Below are 21,677 nucleotides of genomic sequence, written 5' to 3' on the forward strand. Positions count from 1 at the left end.
TTTTCTGCAGTACTTTTAATACTTCTAGCTCATAGCACTCAAAATGGGTTAATGGGTTAATCAAAGCTATGCTGTCTATAAGTGTTCTATCACCAGAGAGCGTGCTCTGCATAAAACCAATCTTATCATTCATCAAAGGAAACTGATGTTGCCTGTCTCTTGCCTGGACCTCAAGCAGTTTTAACGTCACAGGTACATTACCATGATGTACTAATTAAAGTTAAATGTCTTTTTCCATCCTCTGAAAGAGCATGGGACATTTGGTTAGTAATTCAATCACTAAGGCTTTTGGGGAAAAAATCTTTTCCAGAGGAATTAAATCCTTGTTACCAGAATACACTTTTACTGTTTGAAATCTTTGACCTTTCTAAAAACATCCAAAATTTAATATGGAAAAACTTGACAGCTATAGATGTGAATTCATCTGAAACAGGTACATCATCTTACACTCCATAAGTCTTCTGGGTGTATCATGAAATAATGCAAAACAATGCTAATGAAATAATGGAAACAGTCAGTTATGTGCAAGAGCCTAAAGTTTAAAATAGTAAGGAAAAAAAGGGGTGTTGTTTTTATATCTAAACATGTAGATGAACACAAAATGGACCAAATTCCCCAGTATCTCTACCCTGAAAAGAAGAAATGTGAAAGTAATCCTAGAAATCTGTATCTAATTTAGAAATGAACTTAGGCATTTAGGATGAACATTTAAATGGGGTATTTAAATTGCATTAGTACCAACTGCAGTTAATTAAAGAATTTTTAAAAGAAATTAATGCAAAAAGATTCTTAAATCTCTTTTTGTAACTATTAGTCTTCAGACAAACTTTGCAATTTACAGCAAACTAAATGCTAAAGAGCAAAAGCTAACATTTTTGCTTCAGGTATTTAACAGTAAAACATGTATATACATTAAAAAGTATATAGGTAACTTGCATGTATAACATAACAAAAAAGCTTACAGTTCTTTGTGCTTCTCCTCAGCCAAAATTTGGTCATTTGGCTTCAGCCCATACCTTGGGGGAAAAAAAAAAAAAAGAAAAAACACAAAGCGGTTACTCACGTGAGAATATGACCATTACAGTTTCAAATTCTTAAATTATGTGTTTGTTGATTCAGATACCACAGGTATTGCAAAGACAGTCACAAAACTTTCTAAAAACTTAAAATGTGTTTATCAAAGTAAACATCACACAAAATTTTGCTTCATATCTTGGCTTCAAACTCCACTGGATACCTTGGCTGATGCTATCTACCAAAAATCACTGTACTTCATACCATGAACCATACATGCATCTTATAATTTGAATCTGCCAAAACATGAAAGGGAGGATTACAGACAATAGAAACACTAAATGTGGCTGTAGTATTTCTCCCCATACAATAAATACCAAAATAATTCTGTAGGAGAAAATATACTTTAACAACAGGCTATTTAGGGAAACTTCTGCAGTCCATCCATACAAGAAACTTCTGATAAAAGTGAGTGCTTGAGAGAAAGAAACTTTCTTTGCTAGCTTAACCTAATAGCTCATTTAACAGAATAGGTTGCCAACACTGCCTGATCAGAGAGAAAAGAGAACGGAGTCTCTGCCAGGACAGCCTACCGCCAGCCAGGCTGCAGCCTGCACTGTCACTCAATGTGCAAAACCTTTAAAGAGTGACTTCACTTTTGTTCTGCATCGCAGTAAACTCTTCTGACATCTCAAAATAAAATGCTATAGTATTCTGTGGTGTTTGTTTTTTTTCTCTTGCATTTCGTGGGTTTTTTGGTTGAGTGGTTGGTAAGACAATCATTCATAATGTAAGCAGCTAGAAGTCAAGTGTCCATTGGACAACTCTGCAAGCAGCTATCTGCTTACACTGCTGAAGGTTCTCACTGTTCCTTTGTCCTCCTGTGTTTGTTCCTTGCTCTAGACAACTGCAGAACCTTAAGTTATTCCTCCTGAGGAAAGATTCTGGTCACCAACAACTACACTCAATCTATCTTGCAAAATTATTTTTGTTTTTAAAAAAGAGGCAAAATATCCTTTCTCTATTCCATACAGCATTTTCTGATGATACTCTCTGAAACTCATATTTTCAGCATCCATTGAATGGGCAATGCTGGACCAATGCCGGACACCTTCTCAAGCTCACTGGTGCTCACTGCACTCAGACATACAAAACACAGACTGATTTTTATTGTTTACAAACACAGAGACTTCCCTGAGGTTATTTGCTACAGTATCATGCTGACTTGAATCCATTTATCCACTTTGCTGCTAAATCCTTGGTGTAGACGCTCCTAATCAGGATACAGTGGTTCATCCACGTTCTCCTTCCAAGTGCAGGGCTCACATTTGACACAGGGTAGGCAGGGTTTCCTGTACAGATTCAGGTCACTTGTTTAAATTGCCCAATCCTCTTCATACTTTACCATCCTGTCAGTCTTTATGACACCAATTTTTACTGTTACAATCTTACATTTACTTCCAACTTAATTCTGTAAGCAACAGTTTTGTTGCTTACAGAAGGGTTTTTCTTACATGAAAAAGGGTCTAGCCAAATACCAGTCTCTTCCTAATGCTGCTACACATCCCCGATATCTCCATTTGTCATATCTTAATATGAATTTCACTGATAGCAAACATTCATGTATCAGAGAAAACACAGTGAGTTACCAGGAAATTCTAAAAGGAACATCTTTCAGAAGTGAAAGGACACTATCTCTTACGAAACTTGCAATCTGACTTAAAATGAAATCAGGTCTTTGTCCAAAGGATTTATCTGTCATAGATAGATATACTAATATGCAATCCATTTTGCAAATGGAGATCATTTTGCCCATTAACGAATATACCCACAGAAAGTCACAGACATTCTTCATTAAAAATTAAGCTGTGTGCTTTTCCTGTACCAGTAGTCAGACTACTTCAGCTTCAATTGTATACAATGTTCTCTGCTGAGAAACAAAATCTATCTTTGAGCTTTCCAAAGCTTCCAGAACATTTGTTACTACACCTTTTTTTTCAACCACAGTTTTACCCCCACGGTTATTTAGAGGGGAAAAAACCCAAGCAAATAAAACCTGTCTTACTCAGCCTAGTAAGTCAGCTACTACAGAAATCATGTAACATAAGGGGAATGCTGTTCAACAGATGTGTGATTTTGGGCTATGTTACTGACATACCACAGAGGGGCTGGGAGGGACGCAGTTGCTACCCCTAAAGTTTGCAGAATGATTCCTTTGGTGAACTTCAGCTTACACAATCTTTTTCACCACCACCACCTTTTTTTTACTGTGAAAATAGTTTTCTTAAAATATTCTTCCTTGATCCCTAAAGACATTGCTTTGATAGCAAGTTGTCAAAGAAAACTTCCCACAAAGGGACATGCTTGTAGAGTTCAAATTTTTACAAGTACTTTATGGCATTAGGATGTATATTATATTTCATACACAGCTGCTGAACTATTATATAAATTTAAATGTGCAACTAGCACAGCAAGCAGCTTATGTAATATTTTCCCAACATGTGCTTCATAGGCAAGATTGATATGCACCAGTTGGGTCTTCCTAACTAATAAAGGTTAGATTTGTGAGAATTTCTCTAAAGAACATTAAGGAGCTAACAATACTAAGTGCAAAATTAAAGCCAAAGATAAGCAGTCAAAAAATTTAAAATGAGGACATCTAAATCCTCTAAGCAACCAGAACAACCAATTGTGTATGTATTATAGATTTAATTGCCGGATATTAAACAAGCAAGTAGAAGAGAGCCATATATGCTATGGAAGTAAGCAAAGAAGTGATCACAACTTCCTTCTTTTCTACTCTGAAATTCAAAGTTCAGCACATCCTAGAACACAAAATAATTATTATTCTTTTCAACTATCCAGTAGCAAACTGTGATAGTTTCAAAACATTAACAGTCTCATCATCACTGCTTGAGGTCCTATTTAAAAAAAGGAGGTTTAAGAGTAAGAACATGCAAAAGGGTCTACAGCCTGACTGCAGGTAAGTGCCAGAACACACTGCAGTGCCTTTCAAAAATTATATATTTAAGCCCTTTGATTTGTCCTTCACAAACATTTAATCTATTGGAAGAGTAGCCAATGTTCCGGACACCCCTTCAGAATGGCAGCTGTCCATGAAGCTGGACAGCAGAGGGTTGGGCTGCAGCGATTCCCACAGCGCACGGCTGCCCCGGCGCATAGGGCTGCGCAGCTGCTGCCCATACGGCATCACAGCTGATGGCTTCTGACAGCCCCACGCACCACCGCACTCTGGGCAAGACTGCCAGGTCTGAGAGCTGCTTCTTCCCCAGACTCAGCTCCTTATGAACTTTCTTAGGCCACAGCAGCCTGGTTTAACCTCTAGATGTCAATGTAATGTGGCCACTCCAACATACCCTATTCTAACCAAAGCTAAGTGTCCCAGCTACAGATAGGTGCTAACAGAAACTACAATTCTATCATCCATCTCTAATGACAGTTTAAATTTTAAGTTTCACAGTGCTATACAATAACTTTTCCAGTGTCAAGAGAATTCTTTTAGACAGTATTCTTTCTGACACTACAAAAAGACATGTTTACACATTTAACTTACCAGGACAAATGAGCAATCTCATGTGCCTGTATTTCATCAATAAACAAAGGCACAACAAATTATAAATTCACGGCTATAGAAATCTCAAATATTTTTCCTCTCCACAAGCTTGGAAATGAAGTAACAGACCCAGACTAAAACATTATTGCAGGCATTCTGAGGACATGGTATTGGGGAGTCAGATGGTGTTGAGGAAATTTGCTCTAAGTACACCTAAATATACTCTATGAAAAAAAAGCCATGGCCACTTGGAAGAGATCTGCTCCAACAGCTAGAAGTACAACTCTGACATTACATTCTATTTGGTTACAGTGGTAAAAAGGTGGTATATTCTTCACTTCATGCATATTGAAGAACTTGCCTAGCATTCACCTGCAAGTTTATCATCTCAATTTCAGTTTTTGCCAAAATGTATCATTTTTATTATATGCCTGTTTTTCACTTTTTAAGCATACCAGAACTTTCAAGTTCAATTTCTGTAATGTATTTTAATGAGCCTTCTACAAGAGTAATCCTACAACTCCAGGATTTTTTATTTCCCAGCTTCTCATACAAGACAGAATGAAAATTTATGTACTTGTACAGTAGTGAGCATTTTTACAAAACTATTTTTAATGTAACAAACAGCCAAAAGGCACAGTTTCTTTCAGGCAGCATCCAATTTCACAAAGCCTTAACCAAATTAAAAAGAAAACACAACCTGCATGAAATATGCACTGCTGATAAACTCCAAGCATATACCAAATTCAGGTCTTCTCTATCAAAAACTTCCTGAAAAGATGGTAAAATTCACCTGTCCAAAAACCCAAAATGAAACTGGTGATGAGCAAACAGGTTTAAAAAATGGCAATAGATCTTCATAGCTTTAAAATTATGTCAGTTTTCAAAGTTTTTTACTTGAATCCACCAGCCTAAACAAAAAGTAAGTAATAATTGCACAGATACCAAAAGGAAAATAAGCACACACATGTATATATGCTGCTTGGACCAGAAAAGCCAAGATGAAATGCAGACCAGGATGTATGAAAAACTGCATATATATGACAGTAATTCTGATCACTATTTTCAAGAGTACTTGTGAAGAACAAGACACTAGAGATAAAAGTATTTTTCTAAGCATTAACCATCAATGTGAGTAGTCAGCAAAAAAACCCCTATATTTAAACTATGTCCAGACAGAAAGCTGGGACAGTAAAGCATTCCAGGAAGCCCTAAATATATATATGTGCACAGACATTCCTCTGCTTTGGTTGATGTAGAAATAAATACAAACTTCTTGCCTCAGTACACGGCTCTGAGTAACCTTGCTCACCTTTAAATGCACTTGGGCTTTGCTATTCCATCAGCTTATTGTATTTGACATGCTTTGCTGCACTTACTGCTTTAAGTATTCCCCAGATTGATTAAAAATTCAATACATGAAAGGGCAGATTTCCAACATGTTCTTTGAACTTTGCAGAAAAGTCATCAAAAAAAGGAACAGAATGTGATTTCTCCATCAGACACCTAACACCCATTCGTTGCATTAGCTGGACAAGACAAGTCAATTTTATTTATGCTAGGCTATACTTCATCAATAAAAGAAGATATCTGTTAAGACAGAGCTCAGCAGAAGCATTTCTTCATAAATTTTCAAAGAAGTCATTAAGGCACCTTAAAGATTTCCCTATAGTCTTATTGTTTTTTAGATTAATCTAAAGAAGGTTGCATAAGAGTGATTCAGCAATTGTGTTACTTCAAGTTCCAAGTGATGTTAAGGCTACCTTTACTAGTCTAAAAAAAAAAGGAATCCCTTCTTTTTCATAATTATTAATCTTGTCAAAACTAGAACAAAGCATCTTTGGGACATTGTATTCATGTGTCCTTTTTCAGAGTATATTGACTGATTTCTATGCAGTTCTCACATCCCACGAGATCATCAGCCATGTGTGAACCTGCTGCAACAGGGCATCCTCATGAGCATTTACAAGCCAACGCGCACAGCGAGCCCAGCTCACAAAATATTTCTAACGCCTTAGATTTATGGGGGATGGGTACAGAAGGTCAGCCTGTTTCTCAAGTTCCATCTGCAATTTATCAGACAGAATAAGTAATGCTGCCATAAGTGCTAACTCCTTTTCTTCTGACTTGATCTATAAAGAGATCAAAAAGCAGTAAGGAAACTGCTTTTCCTACAGCAGTAAAATAGCACTTGAAGTATTTTGGCATTTTTGACAAGGCTACAGCTGCTTAGAAATTTCAGTTAAATCTAATGTAGCCTTGCTCTTCCCACAAGCCCAATAATCTTTCCCATACACACAAATACAGTGTATCATGACTTGTATGTGTTTGGATCTTTACTTTGAGCTTGCTAAACCAGATTCAAGGGCTGTGAATTTTCTAAATCCAGACAAAAACAAACAATCCACAACCCAGACCACGACTTGTATGTAAGTTTTGCAGCCCAATTCATCATGGACCAGATGAAACCAGCTAAACCAAATTAAAGTTTTCTGCAACTGGCAGATACAAGGACCTTAGTCCAAATATTTAAGACATATTTTTTCCCTCCATTAAAAAAAAAGACAGACCCAAACAGTAAAAGCCTTTGATTCATATTCTGAAAGCCTCACTGTCTTGCCTGACTTGCACTGGTTTTACTCCAGCAGTTTAATACATTTACTTTTTTTCCCCCCTGTAGATTCCATGTTGCTTAGTCTCCCAGTTTCACCATCTGAAATGCACCACTCTCTCCATTCCCCTTTAGCTTCTCTCCTATTCTATAATAGGGCAGCTGGTCCTCCCTATCTTTTCACATTCCTTCTTGGCCTCAAGTTGACAGCAAACCAGAGACCTTTTTTACACTAATTTCTGGATTCAGTGACAGCTCATCATTATTCACTGTTACTTAAGGATGATCTTGTAACAGGTTATATCATTTTAGAAAAATTCCTTACTGAATAGATACTGCTTTGTTGACAAATATAAAAGTCCAGATTGCCATCCCTGAAAAACTGAAAGATTAAAGACAGACTGTACAACAGCAATACAACCCCAAAGAAAGCCAGCTTCCAGAAAAAAATCCCAAGTTTTGCAAGGGTCCTTTATACTAACAAAAGAAGAAACTGCTTAAAACACCTTCCAGACATTTCTTTAGGAAAATAGTAGAACTGTGAGAGAATGCATAAATCAGACTGATTTCAACATGGATCAGTGCTAGACCCAACACTATGCCACACATCCATGAGTGATCTGGCCTTAAGTACAGAAGCTACTGACGAAATCCACAGATGACAGGAGACTGGCACGGGTACGTCATGGCAACAGAGCATGCTAGCAGACAGTAAGAGCTCAAAATACTAACACATGTGAAGCCAAATAGGTAAATTAAAAGCATAAAAATATGGGTGGGGTTAAAGGCATCCCACAGAGTAGTAACTTGGGGAGAGGGGAAATGAGATGTTATGAACTGTAACTAATTCAGCCTGAGCTTCCAACTCACACCAAGCATTTAAGACAGCAATGAACTACTACAATACAGAAACAGGAACAAGCAAACAAACAAAACAAAAATTGGCAACAATTCCCCAGCATGAGCTGTTAGCCTCACTAATTATTTCATTTTCTTCAATTTTCAGACAGAAAACCTTGCAGCTAAAGTGTTCCTTCTTCAGAAGAAGAAATGTAGGTAGGATTAAAGCACACACCAGTGGTAGTGGGAAGGAGACTTGAAAAAAATAGCAACAGAAGGTTAAGATACTTCTATCCTAAATTCTATAGAATGTAGAAAACAAATTACTTCAGAAAAAATAAATTACTTCATATTTATTAGGAAATAAATTGCTTCATGGTTATCAGTGACAAAGAATCAAGTTTGGTTTGGGAAAGGGCATGTACATTGACTGGCAGAGAATTGCACTGCTTAACTAAACAAAAGCATCTGCTTAGGGAAAAAATTAACTGCAACTCAAACCACAGGTACTGGGCACTTCATTTTTAAAAAAAATTCAGACTTCAAACCTTGCTATGGGAATAGATATGTCAGAGCTGAGAGAATGAAGGACCACCTTGGAGAACACATGGAGCAAATTTCTAGTGTTTTCCTTTTTATACTCAGTTCCTGTCCACTATTATGACTGGAGTCTTATTTAGCTGCATGACTCCACATACAAACCTCTCTTCTTCAGAAAAAAAAAAGTTGGAATTTCTGAGCAAAAGAGATTCAAAAAATATTAGCAGAATTTTTTTAACACATTACTTATTATGAAAGATGGATTATGGATTAAAATGTCAACACAGAATTACCTTAAAATGACACTACTGAAACCTAAAAGAAAAAAAATACAGTTATTCATGTCATAAATTAAAGCATAAATTTTGTTTCCCCCATTTAACACATGGATATGATCACTACTATGAATATAAAAATTACTAGGTCCAGTTTTTCTGATGTTTTTTTTTTTCACCCTTGATCAATATTTTCCTAGTTGTTTCTGAATTATTCAGTGTCATAAGGTAAGACGCCCCACTGATAATATGGTTGGAAATCAGGACTTTAATCAGCTATTAATATTGTAAGACAGATTTAAAGGGCTTTTGAAATTGAAGTCAAAACAATAATAGGTTTAAATGATTAAAAGGGATTAAGAAAGCCAGGAAAGTTCAAAGCCTGTTAATCACCAGACTGCAAAAAACTATGATCATTTAATAGGGTCAGCCCTATCACTCTGGACTTAAGCATATAGAAGTGGCCTTGTCAAAACAGTTTCCTTAACTACAAACTAGGGAGCTAAAAATTTAAGACAGCTAAGCACCTGCTGTATGGAGATATAGAAGTTTTAAAAATTATGACCAAAAACCATTTTTCTGACCACAAGTACCTTTTTAAAAGCTGTACACACTCTGTATATTTTTTTTAATTGGTACTCTGAATTCTAGACTCATTGCACCAGTGGAAATACATTTTGTTGACCTTCAGTAACTTTATCAAGGGATAAAATATTAATTCAATTTGTGCAGAACTATAGGTATTCTCCTTACAGACTGAACTCTTAACATACTCCATTACTATTATTCCTTTGAGCCTCAAATATTTAAGTCACTTCTTTAGTTTTCCTAGCTCTTCTTGCATTGTTCCTGTTCTTAAATGACCATCTAACATTTACATATCTATTTTCTTCAACCAGAAATAAACATTCATTTACAGTTAAATTCATTTTGATTATAAAGACAAACCAGTTTCCACAATCTTGTCTTAAAGTTTTACTTGCATAAAACTTACTGAAAAACCCCAACTAAAGTAATATGTATATAATCTAAACTGAAGGGCTCCTCTTCTTTTCCTAGTTACCCACAATTATTTGCTATTACCACTTTAAAATTTTTTGTTTGGACCAACTTGCACCAGTTCTACAACAGATCCTGTCACCATTAGTACTGAAAATCCCCAAATACTTCCCCTGCCCCTGAGGAGCCTTGCTTTGAGAATTTTATATATATCCACACACGTATAGATCTAATTCAGAGAAGGCACAGTAGTGTGGTCGTTCATGTGACCCTCAGATTGATTTATTTCTTCTAAATATTGATGATTTCTTCTAAATAAAGACTCCCTGTTTGCCATATATGAATAGCACTGCCAGCTACTCAATTTACACTTGAAAACACTCTTCATTGCCTTCTCAGAGAAGGCAGACTTATAAAAAGCCATCGGGATGAACTTCAATAGGCTCTACATCTACAATAAAATACCTGTTAATACTCTGGACACACTCACAAACACAATAACATTACACTGCAAACATACAGCCATGCTGGGCTCCATTAACACGAAGTACATTTCCTAACTGAATTACAACTCTGTCCCCATACTAGATCTGTTCTATCTCTATCTCCAAAAAGAACAAATGAAAACAGAATCTCTAAAATACAATTATTTTAGTGTCTCTAGTACAAAGAAATAAATGCCACATCAATAAACATAAATTAAGACAGAGCAAAAGGCATTTATTCATCAGCGAAGACCTCACAAATCACAGTATCACCCCAGAATACTACCTTCAAGCAACAAAATCCTCCAAAAGGAAGGAACTGAATGTTCTGAGACTGTATTAAATCTTGATTGATATTAAATATTTAACTGTCTTCAAAATGCTAAGAATTGACCTTGTCATCATTCATAGGGAAACAAAGAAACAGACTGGTGTATCCTATTTAATAAAATCCACATTGTTCCCCTTTAGAAATGATAAGGAAACTAACAGCAAGTCTTACATATCAGTTAAAACCTCTCTTATTTCTTTAAAAAATATAATTTAAAATGTATTCAATTTTCCTGTTAGACAACTTTATCAATGTGCTTCTGCTTGAGACAAACTAGGCTGAAGTACTAATTCCACATTATTGCTGCAACCTAAATGAGTCTCAGTGCTGTCTAAAAGCTACATGTCTCTCATCATCTGTCTCTGCACGCAAGGGCTTAATACAGGGCAGTCCAGCTTACAGAAACTTAAATAGATAATTGTCAGGGAATTCATGTACCTTAATTTGCCTTCTCTACAAATTATTTCTAACACTGTTTAGAGCAAACAGAAAGCTACAGACAAATGTTACAGCTACTGTGACATTTCAGCCATGCTCAAAGAACATATCCAAGCCAATATAGTCATCAGCTTTCGAGGAAAAAGTAGCATGGGGAAAATGGCAGAGAAAACTTTTTTACTGCACTGAAAATTTTGACTTTATTCTGAAAAATGAATGAGCAATATCACGATGGAGATTTAGGGAAGTGTTCTTGAGAGATTAGGCCAGTGGCTCTGCTGCCACTGGGGCATTCCAAGAACTGCAACTGCTCTTTCTGGGAAGAACTGTTTCCTCCCTTTTGCCTCAAGTCATGGCCACTGCTCAGTATATATTAATTCTTCACCCGCAGCATCAAGTCCAGACATGCAAGGGTCTGGCAGAGGAAAGACTGACTGAGGTATTTGGACAGTTCCTGTCACTTTAGGCCTAGGTGAGTGTTTTGTCTCAGGACTGGTTGTAGAATTACATACAGAACTTGACACATCCTGACGATTCTGTTTAGAGCTTTGGCTAATACTGTTGACTAATACTGCCACATATAACATCACAAGCACATTTCAAAACAGCTTCAGCGAAACACATCGGAAGTTCATCTGGCAAAAATGGGAGTTACTGCAATCATATTTGGGGAAAGGTCTTTGATCTCTTGTCTACACAGTAACTATACAAAGTAAACTCTCAGGAGACATGTGAGATTCTGAAACAATTTGTTGCTTTTGCTGGGAAATATGAATGGAAGAAATCAGAAGATTTACATTTGTAACTGTAGTTCTCGTGTTGACACAGACCACATAAGGTATGCTAGCCTGAAGCCACATAGCACACCAGGCTTAACTTAATATTCACAGGTGAGACTGCATGCAGCCTCACCTTGGAGTGGTCTGGAAGTGAATTTGGGTATAGTTTCATTTCTAATGGAGGAAGTTGACTGTACACTTCCAGACCACAGTGACAGCCTAATGTTACAGTAATCTTTATTGCCTACCTTCCTACAAGTGGGAAGTTTCTGTTATTTAAAAAGAATAAAACCCAGCCTCAAGATTGAAGAAATAAATAGCTTCAATAATACAAGAACTGAAAAAATGTTCCTGGTAATGTTTGTATTTCCGTGGCTTCATGCTACCGTTCATGTTATAGCTTGTCATGTTAGACAGTCATTTGCTCTCCTTCTCACTTTGTCCCATGCACCTCAGATTCTACATTGAAACTTAATCCCTTTTGCTGTCACAAAACAAGGGAAGAAATAAAAGGAAAATAAAAAAATTTCCGGAACAATCTGCTAAAATAATCACCAAAAATTTTTAGCCACTGCTCCATATATTCATGTGCCATAAGCACACAAGTTTCAAGTAAAACTGAAAAATTAAAATAAATTGTATGCTAACACACTGAGGAGAGGAATCAAGGGTTGGTAAAATGAAAATTATCTGTCCCCAGCTCTGCATTTAATCTGAACTTATAGGGGAACTGCAGGCTTTGTAACATCCTCAAGTCTGCGATACAAACAGATCTCCAGAAACTTGGAATATTGATGATTCTGCCCTGACAAAAATAACATAAAACAACATTCAAACAGCTTGTTTACCCTACTCCAGCTCTTGGCTAAGGGAAAATATGAACACCGGTAATTAAGAGGAAGATGGGCTGCCTCCACCCTTTCCCTGTGGCTACAGCAGAGACCACAAGGCCAACAGTTCCTTTTTTTCCTCCATAAGGAACAGGACAAGAAGCAGCAAAACACAGAGCAGGCCTGGGCGGGGTTCTGCGCCGAAGAACAGAGGCACAGAGGATCAGCGATCTTCAGCAGCATAAGCACCTCATACCTTAGGTTACAGTTACCTGTAACACTGACATGGCGCCTGCACTTTGTTCAGGAATAGCCTGATGGAATAGCAAGCTACTAAAAAGAAATGTTAATAGTTAGTATTTAATTTCAAAAGGAAGGACAAGTCTCTCTCTTCTTGATTAATGTAACATGGGAAGAAAAACTGTTGAGATTGCATATTGCCTGACCTGAATGAAGCAAAACTAATCAAGCAGTAATGAGCAATATAATTTACTTAAATATCTAATTTTTTTGAAACTTAAGTTTTTAGAAAGATGAAGGTATTCCAACCAAAATGATATCACTAAAAAGCCATCTTTTCCAAAAGATGACAGATCAATTTCATCTAGAGTAAAAAACCTGAGGCTATGTAAAATAATTGCTAATTTTTGACTGGGCTTTTTTATTCTTCAAGTCACAAGTGATCAACCAGTTTCACTTTATTATAGTAGCAGAAAAAAACCCTCTAATCTGTACTATGCTATTGAAAATTTTGGGTTGGACAAGCAGAATGGGAATGGAAAACAATTTTAAAATCACATCTTAGAAATCTGTAATTAAAAAGAATGCCTGAAACCATATCCAGAACATGAATCACAATGTTTGTTTACTGTATCCTAAATAAAAATCAATCTTGTAATCGTGCCATCTGGAAACTCTAATATGCAAGGTTTCTCAGTAGAAAAAGCAAGTAACACTTTCAAAGAGAAAGTTTCACCACTGAATTTAAGATGGATTCCAGTTCTCTACTGACAAGACCCAGCTTTTTTCATCAAAGATATCTTCATCAAGGGTATTTTCATTTAATATTATTGCCTAATTAAAACCAGAGACACTTAGTTAATTCATAGATCTCTTCCACTTAAAGCTCCTTGTTTGCATTAAAGATGCAAATGGAACCCATTATTTCATCATTTGCCTTGTAATGCAAGTCACAAAATTTTGTTAAACAAATTTTCACTTGTAAGCAAAGGGAAAACACAGATAAGCCCTGTGTGTGTGTGTATATCTGTCATGTGCTTAATGTGATTCTAAAGAATACAATTAGTTCATTAAATAGACATGTTCTACTGACATGCATTAAATCTGTAAGTCTTCTGATGAATGGGAAAAATAAAAGAATAATTAATGATTTACAGTTTCTTAAATACTTGTTTAGTAATAAAGTGAAAACACAAAATAAGAGAAGAGTGGAATATTTCCCATTTGTGAACATCTTACATTCTATTTTACAGGTAAATACATAATTACAAGCTCCTCTGTAAACACTGAAGCCCTATATACCCTGAAAACATCAGCTCTCTATGCAATAGTGTCACTCCATAGTAGATTCTACAAATAGCCTTTTCTAAATGGAGCAAAACTAAAATCTTTCACACATTTTAACTACATATTTAACTAAATGCACTAGGAGAAAGCATTAGGGCTGTAGAAAGCTTTAATTATGTTGTCAGGAATACTACCAAATTTATACATACTAATATGAAGAGGACCTTCTTAAGAGAGATATCTTCATCGGTTATTACCTGCTTTTGCAAGCAAACACTAGAGTTTTTATCATTTATCAGCAGTCAGATTATGCAATTGGGCTCAACAGTTTCAACAATGCTCTATGTTCAGACCTTGTGACTAATTAAATGGACTTCTACAGATACAACTAAACCCACAAGGTAATAATATTGCGCTCAGCTCTTCGGCTTCCCTGCCAGGTGACCCAATGCAACAAATACATTCAGCATTAATCTTTCCCTAGAATTACTGAAACAATGGAACATCATACACCAAATAATCTTCTGCAGGGGGAGGAAACATACAGGGCCAAATTTTCAGGGAGATTTTAAAGTTTTTACCATGTACTTTACATACCTTCATCACTGTACAGACAGTACACACTAAATCCAAAACACAGAACACTCTAACACCTACTAGAAGGAGAATTAACCCTGTCTCAGCCAAAACCAGGACAACAGGTAACACAATTCCCAGCTCAAAGCAATACAAAAACCCATTAACCTCTCCTGAAGGCTGATGAAGCACAGAATCTAAGTTAACACATGAATGAAACTGCAAAGGCTGCAAGTCTGAAGGGGGTAGGGGGTCCCCACTTAAAAAAGCAGCAAAGCCCATGTTTGCTGGCTGTGCATTCCTGGATACTGCAACTTCCAAGTACAGAATCACCATTTGTCCTTCTCATTTTTCAATGAGTTTTTGGGGAAGGGTTTGTTTTGCATTGAAGCTGAGTTTGCTGAACAGAGAATCACCTCTGGTTGTCTAAAAGCTATTTACACCCTTGGCCACTTCATAAGACTTAACTGCATGAATGGTCTTTTGATTTTTTTTGCTATGGGAAGCTACAAAGGCTTCTGTTAAAACAGGAGCAAAGGTAACAAACTGAAAATGTTGAGCATAACACAAGCCACAGTTTATACAGACCAACCTAAATTTAACACAAGTAAGCACAAGTTTTTCATCATTGTCAACTGAAGCTGCTTCGCAAACTTTTTCTTAGTTTATAATCCAAATTTCCACAAGGCTGGAAAAAGGATCAAATATGTACATCTTCTTCACTTTCATCACAGCAAACACTAAAACAGCTTCACACGAGAATGTTTAATTTACTAGATGTTAATGCTATCACAAAAGTTTACGCTCAACTAACCCATCACTTTCTGCCAATACTTTGCAGTGAGGAAAGGTAAATGATGCTCATGCATCTTGGGATCTCCAGGAATGACCCAGTGCTACAGTTAAGTTGGTAGCACACAGCAGGAGACCCATTTCCATACTTGTGAAATTATGGATCACAATGACAGCACTTCTTTCTTCACTGAGATAGTCTCTTTTCATATAGCAATTCTTACCACCACTCCAACGATCCCATTCATTCTTCCTTCCCTGTTTCTTCAAACCTGCTCTTTCCAGTGGAGAGGAAAAAGAATATAAACCCATTTCTTGATTTAAAGATAATTTGTATTTACACCAGAAAAGGCAGGGAAGAGAACTAAGGAACAGATGGTAGAGGGCATGAAAGTTATAAAAATTCCACTACTGAGCATCCTAAACGAACTTGTGCAAAGATTGCCACAGACCCTAATTTTAAGGGAAAAAAGACCTAAAGAGGAAAAATAGTTGTCCGCTTGGACAACCAACAAGTAATCACACAGAAACTTGTAATCCTGGACCATGATGGTAACAAAATAGTCAGTTTGCAGGTTTTAACTGTAATGGAATTTGGCAGCCCAAGTAGTAAACATACCTCAACTTATAAGATCATGGCTCTGGTGAAGAGCCCAGAAATTAGAGTGAAAAACAGCAATATGATTCTTGAAACTTGCTGTGATAAATAAAACATATATCCTAATTTTCCCCTATATCTCCATTCCTTTTTAAGAGCATAAGCTGAAGGATATTTCCATGCTTATACAGGTGCTGGCAATTACTGATATTTTCCTTGCCTTCCCTCTGATCAGTCAGGGAAGATACAAGGTTTCACATATTGAGAAGTTTTAGGACTAGCACAGAATGTCGATTTGTCAGCATTGATTCTCTTCTCCTCCTCAGCCCATTCAGCCATAGACCCAGCAAGAGAAGATTTATCCATACCATGAACACACATTTCTCAACCACTGAAGTGCACCTGAGGTGACAAGTAACACCCAGATCTCTACAACCTAAAAATTAACTACAACTAGGTAAGCTAAATTCAGTGTCAAAAACTGAATATTTGCAAAACAGAGTGCTCTAGGGAGAGCAAGGACGCCATCTCCTAACTTTTAACAGCAGGACATTGGAGTATTTATAGGAGTCAGCAATACTGAGTTTAGTCTTAAAATGTCATTGGCATGTTAATCAGAATTTCTTTGCTCATTTCAGCAGAGTTTAATATAAGTAGTGTAGATTAAGTTATTTTTAAATGCCTTTCAGAGTTAGAAGGTAGAAGAATCATTCCTGTTAAATGTCATAGGTAGAAGTGAGTACACCAAAAGCTTTAATACCTGTTAGCAAAATTATTTTCATAGATTAGCGTAGCTATAGTTAGCAATTCACCCACAATGCATTAATTCTTCTTCTATTCCTTCCCCTTTGAGTAAGTATCCATATCTTGATAAATTAAACAAAAATACTCTTAGGTAATGGAGTTGATGCAAACTAAAAGGAGACCAAAAAAACAAAACAAAACCACATTTCTGATCTTTCTTTCATGCAGATACTAAAAATATCCAAAGACATATGGTGGACTATATTTATTTCAAGACTCCTTTCCAGTTCTGTAAACAGAAACTGAAGTGGTTTGTGGTATCACCAGTTTTTAACAGTGCCATCAACACTGCTAACACTTTTCCAGATTGTCTCCCTGAAGAGAGGCAAGAAATGGGACCCAGAAATCACAACAGAGGCTAAAGCTTCTCTGGCTCGGTAATGGCAGACTGCTGATAAGGTCTGAAAAGTTCAGATGGGCATCATGAAATTCTGTTGTGATATAAATTAAAACTGCCTCTCCTAGGAAAGGCTTAAAGCCCTCCTAAAGTTGTCGAAAGAGCAAAAGACTTTGGAGATCAGATTAAACCAAAATCCACTTTGAAAGCCAAGCATCAGGGTTGTGCTAACCCTAGCCAAAAATACCCACCCAGCCCTCCAACACTGCTCAGTTCCTCAAACCAGTATTACAGGGCAGCAAACTGTTTAGAATCTGCAAGGGTACTGCATTATATGTTTATTTTCAGTTTTATTTCTAACATGGATTGTAGGCCAATTAAATATTGCTTAAAAGGCCACTTTCTATACTTCCTTATGCTGCTTCAATTTGCACATTCTTAACAGAAGTTACAAAAATAAGGTGTTTACAGGACTCATTTTAATACTCTTTATTTCATTGACAATATATATTGATTAAACTTGCAACATCAAGTCCTTTATTCTGAACAAAGTTATTTATTCTTAAAACTGACAGAACGAGACGTGGATAAAGTAACAGAAACACTGTAAAAGTTAAATATATAAAATTCTTATGTGTGTTTACCTAAACTTTTCTTGTTTTCCTAAGCTACCTTCTCAAGTCAGAGCCCTGCTGGCCTGACAACCCCATTAAACATTCCCACCCAGTAGAAGAGGTGAGAAGCAGACTCAAGGTTGCCAAGACACCAAAAGCTGACACTACATGGCAAGAGATGGGTGCATGTCTTGCTTGACAAGAAAAAAGAAACTACAATGATCAACAAATTCTCTTTCAAATGCTTCACAGTCCTGAAATGTGTATGCTCTTGCGCCTCCCTGCAGCATTTGAACAGATAACTTTATTCTAGCAGTTGTACGGCTCCATTTTCTATTTTATCTCCCTTCACAAGCTGAGGAAGCATGGGATCTGATCCCCCTTTCAGGAAGTGTTGCAAAAGGTAATTGGACCTAGAGTAATTGGAGTAGAAACACTCTTGTCGGTTTGTTAAACGGACTTCTCTGCATACCCTGACAAACAGGGAGAGGGATATCAAATCAGGTGCAGGAGAAGGTAAACAAGCTCCTCAGTTTTGAGGTTATTACCAGAGCTAGCACACTACCAGCAGGCACCTGTGAAACTGCTGGGGGAAGACTGCTTATGGCTTTCAATAATGCAATACCCCACAAATGCATTCTGGCAGTAAAGAAATGCTCACAGAGCATATGCTGCTCCAGGAGATAATTTAATTTGTCTGACAGGACTCAAATTTGAGTAAATAAGACTTCTAATTTTTAAATTAAATTAATTCTGCACAGCACATCACATCCAGTGAAAAGCACAATGCACTCCTGAAGGATTTCAGTGCTACAGTAGAGATCCCATCATCTCTTTTATGTCAGCAATTTATAAGGATTAGTTAGGGAGTATTGTTGGGTTGGGAGAATGGTATTACTTATTTTTAGAGACTGGCTTTCAAGTTATTTCAGTGGAAACATGAGGCAGAGAATTACACCAGATTAATTCACTTTTTTATATATTCAAGACATAGACCGGATTTCTAAAGTTCCAGGTGTTTGAATTTGACACAATCCATTACATTCTTGTCTTTTGTTTCCAGCTTACAACATAGAGGCTTTTACTTAAACAAACCTTATGATAAAATATGAGTGATGAAATATTGATGACAAATTATTGCTATTAAAAGCTGCAGAGCAAAATATTTGTGGCTGACAATAATTCAAAAATAAAAACTCTGCACCTCTTCCTTATTTGGTGATATGAAATTTAGTTTTGATGCAATATTCCCATTAACAAAATAAAGAACTATTAGAAAAAAAATTATTACCACTTTAAGAATTAAAGAAAAAATTGCAAGCACTCTGAAAGATCAAATCAACTTACAAAGCAGAGAAATGGCAACAGCAATAAAAAATGGAGCTCAAGCAGAAAGATTTAAAAGAGCAACTATATTTTACACCTCTGGAAAAGACAGATCTCTAAGCCGATTCAAGAACAAGTAAGCTTGATGCCAATTAAGCAATCCAGCAATATGGTTTATATGGATGGTAACATAACAAGTAGGCTTAAGCCTTGTTGAGTTAATAGACAACCTGATAAGAAGTAGTCCTGTTCCTGACTGATAAACCGGAATTTTTTTTTTAAGGTGTTTTTGCACAACTTTTCTTGGTGCATTACAGAAATGGCCTATTTACCCCACGGACATCACTGAAGAAGAGTACAATAATAGTAAATCAAAAGTAGCACACAGAGATTCATACAAGAGCTACCTAAATCTTACTGAAATTGATGACACCTTCCAATTAAAGGCTAACAAAGACAGCATGAGGACACTAGAATAAATTGATAAAAAAAAACATATGAAGACACTGAAGGTTTTCTTAGATACCACCAACACAGTTTCATAGAGCAAGAACAATCAAATGACAGATACTGGCTACTTCCAGCACAAGGCCAGAATCCCAGAGATCAGCCTAAACATATCTTTATACAGGCAGGTAGCCCACCATTTATTGATAAGCATAATTCTGGAAACAAAACTGACATTAAAAAATAAAAATTAAAAAAAAAAAACAAGCCTTACTTGTCAAGGAAGTCCTTGTCCACAACTGCACAGATATCAAGCAGAGGATTTCCCATTCCAAACAGGACATTTTCACTGTAAGAGAACCAATTATTTCACATTAGGCTTATTGTTTCTAGTATATGTAAGGACAATTTTTTATTAGAGAGAAAAACAAAAGAATACACATTTTGCCCAGCACAGTAAACACACTGTGACCTGGCATATACACAGAATGAAATTTGAGTGAAGTACCATCCTGCAGTGATCTTCCATCAATACACACACAGCAATAATAAACACATTATTCTGTTAAACTGTCACTTACTCAGATAAAGAATTTAAGCTGCATGCCACGTTCTGGAGTTTTAAAGGATGACATTCAAGTTGTAATACCAAATTTTAGACAGGGGAAGCATCACACCAGAGTAATAAGAATTTCATTGAACCCACTCACATATTGGGTACCAACAAATAATTAACAACTTAAGTCTGTTCTACTAAATTGAAACAAAGAGACTACAGATTCTGCATTGTCAGCCTTTTTGAACAGTGCAGCTGTCTATTGGTACGTTGGATGTACGTTTTAAGCAATTTGACATTCATTACCATGACTTCTTTCAAATAGAAAAAAGATATCAAAATTACTGTAAACAGTATTCTTGAGATGGATAGCTTTAACCTCTTTTTTTAGATTAATTCATAAACCATGTGTTACATTTTCCTGAATAGCATGTTCTTGGGTGATAATGCAGTAATACCAAAGGATTAGATACGTGGCCTAGAGTCAAGTAGGAGTGAATGCTGCTGCTCTCTAAAACTACACCCAAGCCCATCCCATTCCTTGCCAAACTAACACCTACTGTCTCCAACCAGCAAGGCACACTCATGCTCCAGCGACCAAAGGTAGCTTCAGTATGACCACCTATACAGGATTTGTGTGGCCAGGTTTTCGTAGCCAGGGGCCTACAGGTGTGGCTTCTATGAGAAGCTACCAGAAACTTCTGCCATGTCCAGCAGAGCCAGTCCCCGGTATCTCCAAGATGGGCATGCTGCTGGCCACGGCAGGGCTAATTAGAAATGATCGTTACACCTCGGTGATAGCAGATTTCAGAAGAAGGGGAGAAAAAAGTTATTGTGCAGATATAATGAGGCCAGAGAAGAACAGGGTGAGAACATGTGAGAAGAACAGCTCTGCAGACACCATGGCCAGTGGAGAAGGAGGGGCAGGAGGTACTCTAGGCACCTGAGCTGAGGGTCCCCTGCAGCCCACGGTGAAGATCATGGAGAAGCAGGATGTCCCCCGGCAGCCCATGGAGGTCCATGGGGATGCAGAGATGCCCCTGCAGCCATGCAAGAGACCCACGCTGGGAAAGGTGGATGTCTGAGAGGAGGCTGGGACCTCAGAAGATGCCCATGCTGGAGCAGCCACCTGGCAGGGACCTGCAGACCCATGGAGAGAGGAGCCCATGCTGGAGCAGGTTTCCTGGTAGGACTTGTGACCCTGTGAAGGAGCCATGCTGAAGCAGCCTGTCCTTGAAGGACTGCACTCGGTGGAACAGTGACACATGTTGCGCTGTGGAAAACACGATTAATAACCCTGATACTGAGACACAGCAAACCATGCTTTAAGTATCCTAGTTTTTGTAGCTTTAAGAACAATCCTTTAGAGCCCATTTCACTGTAA

At 37.1% G+C, this 21,677-nt stretch overlaps 1 protein-coding gene across 2 annotated transcripts in view; it reads right to left on the reverse strand.

The window, feature by feature from the left end:
* ADK (adenosine kinase) overlaps positions 1 to 21,677 on the reverse strand; it is a 270,420-nt gene that overhangs the window by 235,150 nt on the left and 13,593 nt on the right. For both annotated transcript variants that reach the window (XM_059851341.1, XM_059851342.1), the window contains exons 2-3: positions 20,012 to 20,086; positions 963 to 1,016 (exon numbers count right to left, since the gene is read on the reverse strand). In XM_059851341.1, coding sequence (XP_059707324.1) covers positions 963 to 1,016; positions 20,012 to 20,086 — 129 coding nt within the window. The remainder of the gene's footprint in view (positions 1 to 962; positions 1,017 to 20,011; positions 20,087 to 21,677) is intronic.

Source organism: Haemorhous mexicanus, chromosome 7 (genome assembly GCF_027477595.1).
Source record: "Haemorhous mexicanus isolate bHaeMex1 chromosome 7, bHaeMex1.pri, whole genome shotgun sequence".
NCBI lineage: Eukaryota > Metazoa > Chordata > Aves > Passeriformes > Fringillidae > Haemorhous > Haemorhous mexicanus.